The sequence below is a fragment of the Suncus etruscus genome, chromosome 17 (assembly GCF_024139225.1).
Source record: "Suncus etruscus isolate mSunEtr1 chromosome 17, mSunEtr1.pri.cur, whole genome shotgun sequence".
Taxonomy (NCBI): Eukaryota; Metazoa; Chordata; class Mammalia; order Eulipotyphla; family Soricidae; genus Suncus; species Suncus etruscus.
In genome coordinates, this window is record NC_064864.1 from 13682021 (window position 1) to 13699626 (window position 17606).

The 17606-nt window shown below is 32.8% G+C and overlaps 1 protein-coding gene and 1 non-coding gene across 2 annotated transcripts in view; both read left to right on the top strand.

Moving 5' to 3' along the window:
• PCDH15 (protocadherin related 15) overlaps positions 1-17606 on the top strand; it is a 1226762-nt gene that overhangs the window by 947346 nt on the left and 261810 nt on the right. Inside the window, exons 13-15 of the mRNA XM_049790532.1 lie at positions 6534-6740; positions 14750-14884; positions 16896-17045. Coding sequence (XP_049646489.1) covers positions 6534-6740; positions 14750-14884; positions 16896-17045 — 492 coding nt within the window. The remainder of the gene's footprint in view (positions 1-6533; positions 6741-14749; positions 14885-16895; positions 17046-17606) is intronic.
• LOC125995330 (U6 spliceosomal RNA) lies at positions 13103-13208 on the top strand. The gene has a single exon (XR_007490872.1). It is a non-coding gene; the product is annotated as a U6 spliceosomal RNA (small nuclear RNA).

Here is a 17606-nt window from a genome sequence, read left to right on the forward strand (position 1 = left end):
TCAGTCCTGATCTGCACTCAGAAATCACTCCTGGCAGGCTTGACTATATTGCATGATGGCGAGTGACTCTGGGTCGGCTGAATGCAAGGCAAATGTACCAACTGTTCTATTGCTTCCACTCATATTCACTTGTTTTTAAAAGCCAGATTTCAGAGCTCCAAAACAAAAAGACACGTGCTTTTCACAACACTAAAATTAGGAAAAAGAGCCATATTGTAAAATCATTTGAAAAACTCGAGTTGTTATATAAAATTAAATGTAACAGTAAGGAAAAATATAAACAGATATCCTGATTTAGAATACAGAATTTTCACCTCAATAATAATCCCAGGTTATATCAAGGTATTAGAAAGAAGTGTTAAAAAAAACAATTTTTTAAGAAGAATTGCTAGAAAATGTACGAAAACAAGGTATGAAATCTAATTTTGTACATAGATTTAATAGATTTACTTGTAGAGACAAGGTAATGCATAAGTATATTCATAATAATTTAAGGGAATAGAGAGAGAGTATATAAGAGAAGACATTTGTTTTACATGGAGGAACCCACTTTCAGTCCCCATAGCATTCTCAATTTAAAATTGTAGAGAAATAAAAATGAATATGTTAACTATAATAAAGGTTATTAGGTCTGTTGAGATAAAAATAGGGAATTTTACTACCTTTTAGAATACAATTTTAACTATGATAAATCGGACAATAACAGTAGCAAATGGGACAATATCAAAATTATTAGAATCGAAAAGTTTTAACCATTCTAGTGAAACAGTAAATTTATTAAGGCAAAACATAATCTAGTATAAATATCTTAATTTATTTGGATATAGCTTTATCTCAAATTTACTAACATGGAAACTTATTGGCCCCTTAAAAGTCTTTACTTATTATTAGCAAACAGAAATGAAAACTAAAATTGTAATTTTATAAAAAAACTGTCACTTCTCTTTTGTCCACCCTAAGCAAGATATTTTTCCATGTTCTATTTTTTAAATAAAAACAATAAAACTACCTGTCTTGAGCAAGATATCTTTGGGCAAGACATATTTGCAATTTTTTGAATGTTTTTTGTCATATAACTACTACACGATTAATAAAATATCTATGTATGTTGTCATTTATTGTGACTCAAATAGGCCAAGGGACTTGTCATAAATTGTAAATTCAGTTTGCCTATAGACTGTGAAATAGACATTGCTCTAAAATACTATCACTGCACTATTATTTGCTTTAGATACTTTCATTGCACTATTAATGCTCAGGAATGTGTGTATCTTTGACAAAAACATTCATTCATTTATTCATTCTTTATTGATGATCTACTTTGTATCAGGTACTGACAAATTGGAATAACTGACTCATTTGGGGGTATTCTGTTACTAAGTGCTATGAAAGAAAAATACTTTGATAATATTATTTCTGGATAAAAATTTAAGTGTTTAATAAAGTAGAATACGCATAATAAAGATATCTCAACCATGTATGTACAACATTTAAAATAGCACAGATGCCAGAGAGATAACACAGTGGTAGGGCATTTTCCTTGCATGCAGCCAATTCAGGATGAAAAGAGGTTCAAATCCTGGCATCCCATATGGTCCCCTGTGCCTGCCAGGAGTAATTTCTGAGCACAGAGCCAAGAGTAAACCCTGAGCTCCACTTGGTGTGACCCCAAAACCAATAATAATAATAATAATAATAATAATAAATTTTATAAATAGATTCATTGTAATGTATCAAAAAGAAGATTATGCTGGGGCTGATTTAAAGTACAGCAGATAGGACATTTGCCTTGCATGTGGCTGACCTGGTTTCAATCACTGGGAACCCATATTGCCCCCCAAACCTGCTAGAAATAATTGTGAATATAGAGTGAGGAATAACCTTTAAGCATATCTAGGTGAAAAGCAAGCAAATAAAAAACAAACAAAATATTTATGCCTAAATTACTTGTGAAACAATTAAGAAAATATAGATATAGCTATTTTTACGAAGATGTCGATGTGATATAAACAAATATTTGATTGGATCCTATGGAATCTAAGAAAATCATAATTCAATTTAAGATTTTATTTTATTTTACTTTATTTTATTAAAAACCATTGTGATCTACATGATCCTTTATAGTTAGATTTCAGACATATAAAGAATCCGAGCCAACCTCACCACCAGTGTCAACCTCCCTCCCACCAGTCCCTGAGTGCCTTCTATACTGTCATATTTGCCAGTATAATAAGCCCAGTTTAATTTTAGATTGTTAGAGTTTGGGCTCTTGATTATATTGTTGTTGACTTTGACTTGGATTTTTTAATTCGGTTCTTTTTTTATGTCCACCAATGGTACCAGAGACCACTTAGCCCCTGCCCTCTCATTTTTTTCACCTTATTAATTTTATAAATAAATGCAGTAGAATGTGGTAAAACAAAGTAATTTGTTTTACAAGCATCTATGAAAAAAGGAAGAGGCCCTACCTAAAAGATCAAAAAAAAGGCGTGGTAGATTTTGCATGGGCACAGCAAAAGTTGGGGAAAACCAAAAATAAAAACCTTTTGGCCTAAGAACAGGGCGTCTTGTCTTTATCCATTAAGCATTCCTGCCATAAGACCAGCTACAAGCTTGGCCATATAAATTGTCTTACACCAAAGTCTTTCTCTCAAGGGTCCCAGTCATTGTTGTCACAGTCAGGCTTCAGTAATTAGAGATCTTGGTTTTTTCACAAATGCTATGTTTCTATCTCTCCCATTATGTAGTGGAGTCAGGAACTCACCTTGAAAGCAAGTGTTGTTTCCAAGTCATCAAGAATGTCATATGAACCCACTCTTGACCAAGTTGGTTTCAGGTAGCATAAGGGGCCTTCCCCTTGTAGAAGTTCAATTCCTGGTGCTGAGCCAGAAAACCATGCCAGTTCCAAAGATGGAATCCAGGCTTGGGGTGAACGGCTGATGTCAAATTGAACTGAAGTCTAACTGAATTCACTATCCAAATATTCTAAGATGAAAGCCTCCCTGAATTATTAATGAGGTTCCTATCTCTATAAATAAGAAATTATTTCTATACCTAATATTTCCACATTTTAAAGTGCCTATGCAAAAAGGAACAATACCACATGAGTATAATTGGATTCATAGGGGGATAAAAATAACAAGCTAAACAATAACAATTAACCTGTTTCTAACACGAACTCAGTATCCAAGAGAATTTTATCTACTAGATTATCCTACGACACAAACCTCAAAAATGTGGTGGGAAAAAACTGCATCTACATAGAAAATGCACAATACGAATTTTAGGGAATGGAGAGATAGCACAGTGGTAGGGAGTTTTGCCTTGCAAGCAGCTGATCCAGGATGGGCAGGGGTTTGAATACCTGCATCCCCATATGGTCCCCTGAGCCTAGCCAGGGCGATTTCTAAGCAACAGAGACAGAAGTAACCCAGTTGTGTCAGATGTGACCCAAAAAACAAAAATAAAAGAAATTTTACCTATTTATAAAATATATCTAAAGAAATATACAAAGGAAATATACATTTTCCATTTAAGTCTTTTAAAATAATATGGTGGGGGGCCAGAGTGGTGGCACAAGAGGTAGGGCATTTATCTTGCATGCACTATGGATCAACCACAGTTCTATCCCCACACTCTATATGGTCCCCCAAGCAGGAGCGATTTCTGAATGCATAGCCAGGAGTAACCCCCTAAGTGTCACCGGATGTGGCTCAAAAAAGAAAAAAAAAATATATATATATATATATAGCTATGGTGGGGAAAAATAAAATCTAGTATCTAGTGCATAACTTGAGCCTGAGGAATGAATTATCTTATGGAGTCTGAAAAGCAGATCTCAGCAGTCTTGGATCAGGAAATGTCCTCAAGCCATGAGTCTCTCAAAAGCCAAATATGGTAGGGAGCAACAGTGCACAAGCAAAGGGAAGTGGAAAGAAAAGTAGCAACTTAGAGCAAAGAGCATTCAGCAATCAGTAGCAGCTTTTTTCTCCGGCCAATTCTAGGTATGCTGGGAGACTTTTCACTTTGGGAGCCAGATGGCAGCAGGTTGGGGTGAGATGGAATGTTTTTGGCTCCCGAGGAGTTAAGAACCTGGGGTAAAAAAAAGAGTTAAGCAGAATGAAATAACAAATTAGTGGTTGAAGAACTAAAGGATAGGAAAGGATTTGTAAAGTTCTAAGCAGGGGTAAGGAAAAGAACGAATTTTGTGTAACATGGGGAAGGACAATAGACATATACATTGACAGACACATACAATACAGATAGACAATAGACAGATATAGAAAATTCCACAATACACAAACACACAAAGGCAGACAAAAAAGTCAATGCATAAATTGCAGTGAAAAACTGACTCACTGAGTGAAATAAATCAGAGGGTGAAAGAGATAAACACAGAATAGTCTTGCTCATCTATGGATTTTCTTTTTTTTTTCTCTTTTTTTAGTTTATTTGAAAGTTTTTTTTTCTTTATTTAAACATCTTGATTACATATATGATTGTGATTAGGTTTCAGTTATGTAAAGAACACCCCCTTCACCAGTGCAACATTACCACCACCAATGTCCCAAATCTCCCTCCATCCCACCCCACCCCCACCTATATCTAGACAGACTTTCCAGTTCCCTCATTCATTCACATGATTATGGTAGTTCTCTGTGTAGTTATTTCTATAACTACACTCACCACTCTTTGTGGTGAGCTTCATGAAGTGAACTGGAAGTCCCAGCCCTCCTCTCATTCTCTCTGAGGATTGTTGCAAAAATGACTTTTATATTTCTTAAAACCCATAGGTGAGTGAGACTATTCTGTGTGTCTTTCTCTCCCTCTGACTTATTTCACTCAGCATGATAGATTCCATGTACATCCATGTATAGGAAAATTTCATGACTTCATCTCTCCTTATGGCTGCATAATATTCCATTCTGTATATGTACCATAGTTTCTTTAGCCGTTTGTCTGTTGAAGGGCATCTTGGTTGTTTCCAGAGCCTGGCTATTGTGAATAGTGCTGCAATAGATATAGGTGTGAGGAAGGGGTTTTTTGTATTGTGTTCTTGTGTTTTTAGGGTATATCCCTAGGAGTGGAATAGCTAGGTCGAATGGGAGCTCAATTTCCAGATTTTGGAGGAATCTCCATATCTCCATTCCATAGAGATTGGACTGACGGCATTCCCACCAGCAGTGGATGAGAGAGATAAGGGCCGGAAAGACGGGCTCACAATATGAAGCATACATAGAGTAGTGAGTGCAGTTAGGGAAATAACTACACTAACAAGTAGCATGATAATCTTAATGAGTAAAAGAAGTAGAATGCCTGTCTCAAATACAGGCAAGGGTTGGGAAGGAGGGAGGGGGCATTGGTGGTGAGAGTGTTTGCACTGGTAAAGACAGGTGTTCTGTTTATGACTGAAACCCAACTGCAATCATGATTGTCATCAAGGTGCATAAATACAATTTTATAGAGTAAAAATAAAAGAAAAACTGACCCATGTGGAACAGGTCAGAAAGCTTAAACAATATAAATCTGGCAGGTAAGATGAAAAGGATTGCATTTTTTTATTTGCAGTGTAACTATATGAATATTCTCCAAATAATTTTTATTGAAAATATGTTATTAATTTATATTTGAGCAGGAAAAAAGGTAGTAAAATAAAATGTAATGTATAGGGAAGGAAAAAAGTAATGTATAATTATTAATTTTACTTAAAAATAGACATCTAAATAAATATTTTCAATTCATAGCTACTAGAAATATTTCATTTAGGGCCAGAGAGATAGCATAGCTGTAGTGAGTTTTGCCTTGCACAGAGCTAATTTAAGACAGAACATTTGTTTGAATCCCTGAATCCCTTATAATCCCCCAAGCCTGTCAAAAACTGACTTTGAGAGTCAGAAGTAACCCCTGGGCACTGCCTGTGTGATCCAAAACCAAACCAAACAAACAAAAAAACAGGAATATTTCAATTAAATATTTCCTGTTCACTTGATAATGTCAAAAAATTTCCATGGGGAACACATATGTTGTTAATGTAGCATTTGATATGAAATTATAATTGTATTAGTTTAATTTATTGACTGAAATATTACTAACTAATCTAAAATTTTAATTTAATATAATTTTATTGACTAATTTAATTTATTGACTGTACTTTTATTGACAATAAATTAAAGGTGAAAGGAGACAACATAGATTATAACATAGTTATAACATAGTTATAACAATTTACTTGAATTATGGTTCTTTTATGTTTCATCAATATGTCTTCATTTGTCAATCTTATAACTATATAGTTTAAAATACTTAATTCATAGCATTTTACCTTTGCAATTTATACACTATATTTATGGACAGGAGGCTAACTAGTTTTGAAAACTGTCTTGGTTAACTAGTCCTTATTTATAGTTTTAAGGTTTTTCATTCTTATTTTGTTCTCTATTCAATGTACCAGCCATTAAGAGACTATATATAAAGAATAAACACTCTAAAAATATTTACAAAAGATCTTTGTTTAATTGTCCCCTTCTTCCTAGGCTGAACAGGATAATGGTCATCCTCTTCCTGCTTTTGCCAGTCTACACATTGAAATATTGGATGAAAATAATCAGAGCCCATATTTTACAATGCCCAGTTATCAAGGCTATATCCTGGAATCCGCCCCAGTTGGAGCCACCATTTCTGAGAGTCTAAATTTGACCACTCCTCTAAGAATAGTAGCTCTGGACAAAGACATTGAAGATGTAAGTAAATAGGTATTTTGCACTTTTTTTTAAGTATACAATTTTATGTATATCAATGGGAATTTTTGTGAAGACTTTCGTGTAAACTATACAGATAAGAAAAATCGATATAAATAAGACTTAGTATTTTTATTTAATTACTTATAAAATATATGCTTCCTTGATGCATTTTTTATTTTAGCATGTTTAATTATTTTTAAGTGTAGAATTGAGTAGAGGAAAGAAAACGAATGTTTTTTTCTAGGAGTTTGCTATATCTCTCTGGTATTTTTTTATTCATCTGGGTTGGAAACTATTTATATAATTGCTGATGGGGAAAAATAAAGGATACATATAAAAATAATGAAGATAGCTTGCATGTGACTTAACATTTTTCTTCAGGCTAATTGTATTTTAATTGTAAAAAGTACATTTTTTTAGGGTAAATTAAATTACCTATCCACTTCTGCCAATGACTATGAAGATAATGCCCTTAGAAACTCCACACATCCTTGTCCCGCATTACTGGCAACTGGAGTGGGGAATGGTTCCTGCTAAGCAAAGTAGTTTATCTATTAGCCAGACAGCTTTTAAAAAGTGGACAGAAAATCTGTACAAGGTCAGTGAGAGTTTTCTCAGGAATTGAAAGGGGAAAAAAATCTAACTGAAACCCTCAGTGTCATATTAAAGAAGATAAATTAATTGGAAGTCATGGATGCCTCAATGCTGACTTGGAGGATAAAGCACATTATAAGTGGGAGGGAGAGAAACCTGACAGGGTGATAGAGAAAGGGAATCATTCTTAGTTCCTATACCTTAGAAATTGTCTTTTGATTTTTTGACCTATTATATAGTCTTTCCCAATACAGTTTAACACATGGTTTGCATTTGACATATTAAACTTGTAAAGATTAAAAGTTTCATCTCAGTAATGTCTCTCTTATAACAGCATTGTCTTGAGAGTAATTTCTGTGATGGTGTAATTTCAGTATTTATTCTGTCTGATAGAGTAGCCACAAGCCATAAGTGTCAGTATGACCATACTGAAACATAATTTTCATACTTTAAAACATTTTAATTGATTTAAGTTTGAATAGTAACATAGTTCTATTCGTACAATTCATAACCAGTCTGTCCCTAGATAAATCTCAGAGCAGAATCTTCAGAGTTGTGAATTTAAAGGAAAATTATCCTCTCATTGGAAAAGAAAGTTCTGTAATTCTTCATTTATAACTGTCATTTTTAGTTTACTTCTAAGTTAATCTGTATAGAATAAATTATTTTTATTTATTTATTATTTTTAATATATTCATAAGCACTATGTTTACTAACATGTTTGTAGTTGGGTTTCAATTATAAAATAAGAATATCCCCATTCACCAGAGTAACCTTCTCAACACCATTGTCCCCCTTTTCAGTCCTCCCCCCACTCCCTACCTGTATTCCAGACAGGCATTCTATTTCTCTCACTCACGACCATTGTTATGATAGCTAACATCATAGTTATTTCTCTAACTGCACTCACCATTCTTTGTGGTAAGCTTCATATTTGGGAATGTCAATTCTTAGCTCACACAGCATTTTTTTTCTTTTTTTTTTTTTGACAATAATATTTTAGGTACATATTTACATAGAATCAGGGGGGATTCCCATCACCGAATTGTCCTCCCTTCCCGTCCGTTTTTGTCTTCTTTCCCATTTCTTCTTCCCTCACCCCCAGGGCGGCTAGAATATGTGGTCCACTCTGTATCTAACCTACTACTTAGTAGTCTTGCACCTGTTTGGTCTTGAGGCCTCCCTTATTGTCCCCTCTAACTGGAGACAAGACTAGCTATTTCAAGTTACGTGGTTTTTCCTGAAAAAGAGAAAAGTAATAAATTGGGGTAAGAGTTTTAATACCCCGAAAATGGACGGAATCCTTCTAGTGGCTCTCATCATTTATTTGGGAGGTGAAGGAGAAAGAGAAGGTGAAACACTCCACCACACAGCATTTTATTCTTTTTGGAATTGTTTTAATTTTTTATTTTAATGTTTGAGGTCACTATGTTTTACAGAGTAATTCATAGTTGAGTTTAAGACACACGAGATTCCAGTACCAACGATGTTAACTTCCCTTCATCAGTGTCCCTAGGTTTGCTCCCACCAGACCATAGCCCCAGTCCACTCCTTAAAAGGCACAATTTTACATTTGTGTTTTGTGCTTTGTAGCTCATACATTCAGTGATATTGACTGGGGCTTGAATATGTAGCTAGACCACTTTTTTCTGCCACTAATGTACCTGGGGTCCTTGACTTCTACTCAAGGTCTGCTAACTCTGACACCATTATTTTCCTTCTGCTTGTCTTGCTACACAACTAAGTTTATTTCCCTTCTCTGTTCATCTCTTTCCTATATTCTGGGGTCAAAGATGATAAAGTTATCCCCCCACTAATGCATTACATTCTATCATATAGTTATTCTATATGCCACAGAAAAGTGAAATTATCCTGCATATATTCTTCTGGCTTAATTTTACTTCACATTATATTTTCTGGCATCATGCAAATTGTAGTTCATTGCATAATTCCATTGTTCCTTGCAAAGGCATAATATGCTTTTACATATACTCATTTCAACTTTTGGGGGTATTTTTTAGTCCTTCCCATTTTCTTTTATTGGCTATTTTAGTAATAACTAATTAAATTATTTCAGTTCCTAGACAATATAAAGTGCTGTATTTTGGATTAATCTCATAGTAATCATAATATATGCACTTTTCCATATTGCAAAGGGAAAATGGAGCTATTTTAAAATCGTTGCTATTAATACAAAGTTTGTGGTGGACGGACTTTAAGCCAAAATCTTGGAAACTAAATTCTTGAATTTAAATTCTAGTTCAGATAATCCTTGTTTTATCTGATGTCATTCTAAGTATGATAATTGCTAATAAAGGATTATAGATTTTCTTTTTAAAGAAGGCCACATACAACTGTAATTGACTGTCTCAGTTTGAATACAGGGTATAGAAATCCCTTGTGCAGTAATAGGTTCTATAATCATACATAAAACATCTTCATTTAGTGAATACTCATATAAAAATATGACAGGGCCACCATAATACATTTTTTTGGCCATATCCAGCAGTAATCAGGAAATAATCCTGGCTCTGTGCTCAGAGGTCATTCCTTCTAGATAAATTCTATCTAAGCAAACCTACTATAATTTGTTGGTATGCTAAAAGCCCATACATTTTTAAAGGGACTGTATTTTATTTAATTTGGATACACAATCATACCTTAAGAAGTGACTTTGCCAATTTGCAAATATGTAGTAATTTTGTCAAACCAGTGGTTAAATCTGAGAGAAAGGATATATCCATAATTTTCTAATAACAGTAAAATATATTTATTTGTATACACTCTATATTTTATATTATTTAATTATTGTAAATTTGGCACTGTGTTTACTTATTACCTGTTTGGGTTACTATTCACTGTAATTCTTTAATATGATGACAGTTTTGAAAGAGCCTTTGTGTAATGGATAGTGGGCGTAATATATTGTATAAGTGTGATTCAGGGTCTAAAACCTTTTAAAAAACTATAAATTTTGTACCTAGAGCCTTGTAATGCAGTAGCCTATTAAATATTCAGAATGTTTTCAAGGGGAAACATATTATTTTTTGTATCTGCTTTGTAGTTAAATCACACTGGATTTTATGGCTGATTTTATCTATAAAATATGTCATGCCTTATGACACAATTTTCCTATCACCCAAAATGGTATAGAGTAGCAAAAAATACCACCTTGGTTTGCTCAATCACTGAAAACTGGTTGGCATTGAGCAAAATTTTCATCAAATAATAATAATAATAATAATAATAATATGTAAATAGAATATAATATATTCAGTATATAATATAAAAATATATAGTAATGTTTATCCATTTTTCTCATAGTACTGAAGTCCATTATCTTTATAAAATCTTCATTATTTATTGCTGTTAGATGTTCACAAATACACAAGTCTATACAATTTATATATATATATATAACTTCTATATAGTGATATTTCAAATCTAGAGATAACTTAATCCAACTTTTATGACTACACTTACATGCAGTATGTAGAACTGGATGAGGGGGTTCAATGTTTGAAAAGGAGATGCCTGGATTACCCTTGAGACTAGAGCCTAGGGAAGATTAGAGCAGAAATGTTTTGAGGGAAAAGAAGAGACAGACAGAAAACAACAAGGACCAGGAGTCAAAGTAATTCAAATAAATCGAAGGTGTAAGAGAGTGATATATCTAAATATCCAAGCCACAGAATAAACAATGCTAAAGACAAAAGACCCAAAGTAAAATCACCAAAATTAAAAATGTGAATATTTATGAAATAGGCTCAGGATGTTGGTAGGGTAGGTAGGAAGGAACCTGAGAACCCTGGTGGAAGAAAGACACTGGTGCTATTGTTGGTGTTGAACAGAGGATGTCAAAAAACCATTCTTTAATTAAATGTTATTTATACTATAAATTACTTATATAATACAAAATTGTATATACTTATTTTTTTTCAAACCCATTTCTTGGGACTTGATTTGAAGGTCACTGCAGCACTTACATCAGAAACTTGAGTAATGCTGGATGTTTGTTCACCCAAAATTATGTATCAATTATTTCCTAATTTTTCCTCTAATAATTCTTGACTGCTTTCTTTTATATATATACATACATGTGTATACATGCATATATGTGTGTATATAATATATATATATATTATATACACACACACAACAACCAAATTACTTTAACTAGAGTTACATCTTCTCACTGCTTCCTTTTTTATTTTACTAAAACAACACTTTGATTAAGCCAAAGTTTCATTCAAGTATCTTTTGATCTTTGTATTTTCATGACTTCTCTTCTCTGTAGAGGAAAGTTCAGGAGAATGCATACAATTTTTCTTCATTTGATATTTTGAGGATGTATGCTTTTGAACAATTTCTGACACTTCCTTCTCTTCTCATATTTAGCAACAACTAGCAGCTTCCTATAATAGCAAGATATTTTATATCGAATGGTTAACATTTTCAATGGTTTGAAAATTTTTTCATTTTCCATTACATATAAAAAAATTCAGTGTTTGAAGTCAGGTCAAACATTCATCACTTAAAAATCATTTCTGTAGTCTAAATTCTTAAGTTCAAGTTGAATGCTTGTTCTGAGTGAATTTCTCTACCATTTTATTTACAACTTTTGGAATATAAATCATATAATTGTTGGACTTGCACCTTAGAAATTTTTTCCTTAAAGTACTTATTCCTTTATTTTTATTTTTTAGTTCACACAATATAGCTATGATATAGTCACTGATGTAGCTGAATGTAAATTTATGCATATTTGACTCCTCTTTTTCAAAACCAAATACTATATTTAAAAGGTAAAATACATACTGATTTCTAAATTACTTAGGGATATATCTGTATGTATATATATATATAAATAAATATATAGTTATATATTTAACCCCTTTTAGTACAGAGTAATTAATCTTCCTACATGATAGCTTCTTGTTTATTTGAGTCAGAAATAGTGAACTTATTCTGCATAGAAGTAAATGGTTTATGAATAAAGTTACTTGGGACCAGAGAGATATTATAGTCAGTAATATTCTTGCCTTCACACAGCTGACCCAGCTTTGCTCACATGCATTCTATAGTGTCCCCTGGGAACCATCAGGAGGTGTTACTTTTCATTTATCTTAAGAACAGCAATAACTGCCACAGAGAGAGTGTAGATGGTAAAACTGGTTGTGTTGTCCCATGTTGGATATTCCAGAACCTACCTTTAACTTGGTAGGCATCACTCCTTAGCACTTCAGAGACAGAAATAGCTCCCTGAAGATCACCACCTATGAACCAAACATTTTATTCCCAAAAAGAAACAGAAACAAAATAGCCGTGCCAGAGTACAATTACCAAGAAGATATAAACTGTGAGTTTCTTTGTCCTAAAAGGAAGTTGTGCTTCTTTATAAAATTCTGTAAAAATAAGAGAAAATCTTTAAAAGCTACTATCAGGGACGGAAGAGTTTAATTGTGCTGATTTGCAGTGTAGATTTTGAGTTAGAAGAATAATATGCATCACTGTGGAACTAAAAGACAAAAAAAAATTCACTAATTTCACAAACACGTAGGTATATAAACTCACATATAAGAAATAGGAATCACATTTTTTCCTAAGGTGCATTTGTCTAATATAAAAATATCCCAGGACATTAGGTAAACAGGAAATACATAAAATTAAATAAAATTTAAGGGTGATATCTGAGAACATCAGGTTTTGAGTTTACAGAATCACAAAAGACTGACTTTTGCCTCATTATTATAAAAATGTACAAGGTTGTGCTGCTTCAGCAGCACATATATAAAAATTGGAATGATACAGAGAAGATTAGCATGGCCCCTGCGCAAGGATGACATGCAAATTTGTGAAGCATTCCATATTAAAAAAAATGAACAAGGGTATTAGCAGAGGTTATGCATTTAGCTTGTAGAAGTACATTGGTTCAATTATAAGTTAATGTAAATTCACCTACAAAGTAGTAGTAGTTTTATAATATCATGATTTTTATCATAATGTAAATGTAATACTCTCATAAGGATGCAATGTTTTAGTTTTCTTTATATTGTTTCAATATAATTTTTATGCTACAATGTTTAAAGAAAAAGCATCTTGAGGAATGTGTTTGTTTAAACGTATGATAAATTTTACTTTTTAAACTTGTATACACTTTTATGACGCGTGCATGTTTGTGGTCGCTTGTATTTACATTTTTTATTTACTGTTTAATTTGCATATAGGTTCCACCTGGTGGAGTTCCTGTAGGTATAGGTGTTGTGTTATGTTTGCTCTTTTGTTCATTGCTGTGGTTCATTTCCTATTATTCTATTCCACTAAAACATATAGAACATGATTCATGATCTTTTATGAAGAAACCTATTACCACTATATAGATATAGGCATACTTCTTATGAAATGAAAGAAAAGTTTAATTATTAATTGTTAGTATGAGACAAACATTAGAAATTCACCAGATTTATTCAGAAAAAAATTCTGAGCTCATGTCTAAATTCTTTGGAATAAATTACCTTCAGAGACTATAATGTCCACAGATTCAATTTGGTAGATGAGATTATGTTTGCCATATTAACATTATGCTTTGTTCATAAAACTATGCATATAATATATATACACATTTGTATAAATATGTGCAGGACACATATTTTAATGTTATTGATCATATATATAAAATAATGCAAATACTCTTGTGTGTGCTTTTGTATTTCGATTAACATTGGAAAGTAAAAGTTTGTTTGAAATCTTATAAACGGTCATATTAAAATGCTTAACTTCTTCATGAATCAAGTATAATGCTAGTTTAAGTTTGCATTTCTATTTTTTCACCTTTCTTTGTTTTTAATTTGCTGTGAGTGACTTTCAGAATGCATTTACCCTTCCAGAAGAAATCACACAGAATCATCTGTCATAATTTTGGTAGACAATTAATGTGTATTACAGAGTTAAATAACATTTCCTTATGCTGTGGGCATGAAGAATTAATTTACTTTCTAAAGCATTGTATAATAATTGCTATCCCTATTGTAATATTAAACCAGAATATTCATTGTGCATCTTTTTATATTCATATAATACCTTATCAAAATATATGCCTCATACTTTTAGTGATGAATTGCCTACACAGCTCCAAAAGCTTCCTAAATTCATCCTTAATCTTCAAACCAAATGAAGTCCTGGAACACTTTGACATTAAGTAATATACTCAATCTGATCAATTTCTATTTCATCTTATTTTACATGATTGGCTTTTGAAAAGCTTAGTATAATTATGAGAAATATTTATGTAATTCTTGGTTAGAAATTCTTAATGCTCTTATGCATACTTTCGTAATTTTATTATAGACAATGAGTACATATTGCCTCATAGTTAAGTATTTTAAATGATGTTTTTGTTCTTTTCTTCATTGAAGACCAAAGACCCTGAGCTTCACCTCTTTTTGAATGATTACACATCAGTCTTCACTGTCACGCAGACTGGTATTACTCGCTACCTCACCTTACTTCAACCGGTAGACAGGGAAGAACAGCAAACCTACACCTTTTCGGTAAAACTATTTTATATCTAAATGCATCAAACTCTCGTTTTCTATTTACCTACTTGTTATTTCATACTTGAAAATTCATCATTTTAAACTGCAAAACTTTCAAACCATATCATTGAGACTATCAATAATTAAAATTCTTCACATATTTCTTATTTTCCCATTTATGTTTGTATACTTGTCTTCAATAAAAGAAAAATAATACTCATAATGAAAAAAATCAGATAAAAGTTTTATTTTTGAACACTTATTCATGCTTGACGTCAACGAAATGTTTTATAAAGTAGAACCCACAATGATAATATTATACTGGTTTTCAATTGGGAATGATTTCCATCCCCTAAATACATATATTTGAAATCTCCATAAACTTTTATTTATTTATTTATTTATTTATTTGGTTTTGGGCCACACCCATTTGATGCTCAGGGGTTACTCTTGGCTATGTGCTCAGAAGTCGCTCCTGGCTTAGGGGGACCATATGGGATGCCGGGGGATTGAACCATGGTCCATCCTACGCTAGCACTTGCAAGGCAAACACCTTACCTTTAGCACCACCTTCCCGGTCCCTTATTTATTTATTTCTGTTTTGGGGCCACACCAACAAGAGCTCAGGGATTAATCCTGACTCTGTGCCCAGAAATTATTCCTAGTAGGCTCAAGGCCCAAATTGAGACGTCTGGGCTCAAACCCAGGTCAACAACATGCAAGGCAAATAGCCTACCCACTGTTCTATCACTCTAACCCCTATAGACATTTTTATTGTAACCACTCTGAGGGTGATATACTAGTATTATCCAGAAGATATCAAGTATACTTTTGACAAAATAAATATCTTGCCCAATTATAAATAGTATTACAATTGATAAATCTCAGTTTAGGATTGCCAATAAAATAGAAAAAATGAAGTAAAACATTTCTAATGACGTGATGGGAAATAAAGATCATGAACTAGACAAAGGCATAATACATATTTATGATGACAGAATGTAACATAATTAATATAATATAATTGCTATCATACATTCACTCTAATTTTGAAATATATAAATAGCAGATGACCTTGAATTATACGAATCTAACATGACAGTTAAATCTTAGATACAGGATTAATTGAGAAGTAATGCAAAATGAGAATCTTTCTAAAATTAAGTTTGTATTTCATATCCTAAAATGTTAATAATGTAATTAAGATACGAATCTAAACTAAACTTAACTATTTTTTTCATAGTTGTCATTTTTGTGGGGCTAAATAAATAGTGGGCACAGAGCCTTCCTTGCACACAGCTGACCTAAGTTTGATTCGGGGGCATTGTATGTAATCTCCTTGGTGCTGTTAGGTATAAACTCTGAGCACACTAGCTGTGGACCCCCCCCAAGAAGTTGTCATTTCATGAATTTATAAAAAATGGTTATTATGTATGTAAGGTAACTATCCAGCTAACTTATTATGCATGCTGACTGTAGAAGTAACTGCTCAATGAATACCAAATGAGTAAATATATAGAATACTTTTCTATTATTAAATTTAAAAAGTACATAAAAATAAGCAATACTTTTGACCTACTTTTTTTTGACCTACGTTTTCTAAGGTTATATTTTATGTCAAATGTATTTTATATCTTTAAAGTTTATATTGGCCAAAAGTTTATGAAATTAGCACATTAAAAATAGTTTAGAATTCTCCCTATTTCTTAGAACATTAAAGAGTGTTTAAAAGTGCTTATTTAAGTTTATTATTACCATTCTTTCAAGAAGAATTTATCATCATTTTTTAATCTGTAAATTACATGTATACAACAATTTTGGATCCCTAAGTGCTGCTGGACATCACCAGGACTATATCTGGCAGTGCCTGGGAGAACATTTGATAAAGTAAAACATGTTCTTTCTAATTGGGCTCTTTCCTGAACTCACAGGAATCGTTGTATATTATCAGAGTCAGTTATATTCTGTTTATATTTGCAAATTTCTGTTTAAATAAATTTAAATATATATTTTCTGCCTCTCAAAGATAACGGCATTTGATGGAGTACAAGAAAGTGAACCAGTAGTTGTCAATATCCGGGTGATGGATGCCAATGATAATACTCCAACGTTTCCTGAAATATCTTATGATGTCTATGTTTATACAGACATGAACCCTGGAGACAGTGTCATACAGGTAACTATACACAGAACTAAAGAGTGTATTAAAAGCATTCATTGCCACTGATATTTGCATTGGTAAATAAGTGCTTAAGAAATGTTAATTTCAGAGTATAGAATGGTATCATTTAGCTTACTTTTATGGTTATTTTAAAAATGAAAGGCTACAATGCGGTTTGGAATGGATAGCACAGCAGTAGGGCATTTGCCTTGCACAGGGCTAATGTAGGACAGACCTCAGTTTGATCCCCGATGTCTTATATGGTCCCCCAAGCCAGGAGCAATTTCTGAGCGCATAGATAGGAGTAACCCCTTAGCGTCACTGAGTGTGACCCAAAGAGCAATAAATAAATAAATAAACAAACAAACAAATAAAAATCTACTATGTAGTGGTCGGAGTGATAACATACCTGTAGGGCATTTGCCTTGCATAGGGACAACCATGGACAACCCTGAATGAACTGAGATTCATTCCCCGGATCCCAAATGGTACCCTGAGCCTGCCAGGAGTGATTTATGAGTGTAGAGCCAGGAGTGACCTGTCAGTGCCGCCGGGTGTGGTCCTAAATCAAAAAGA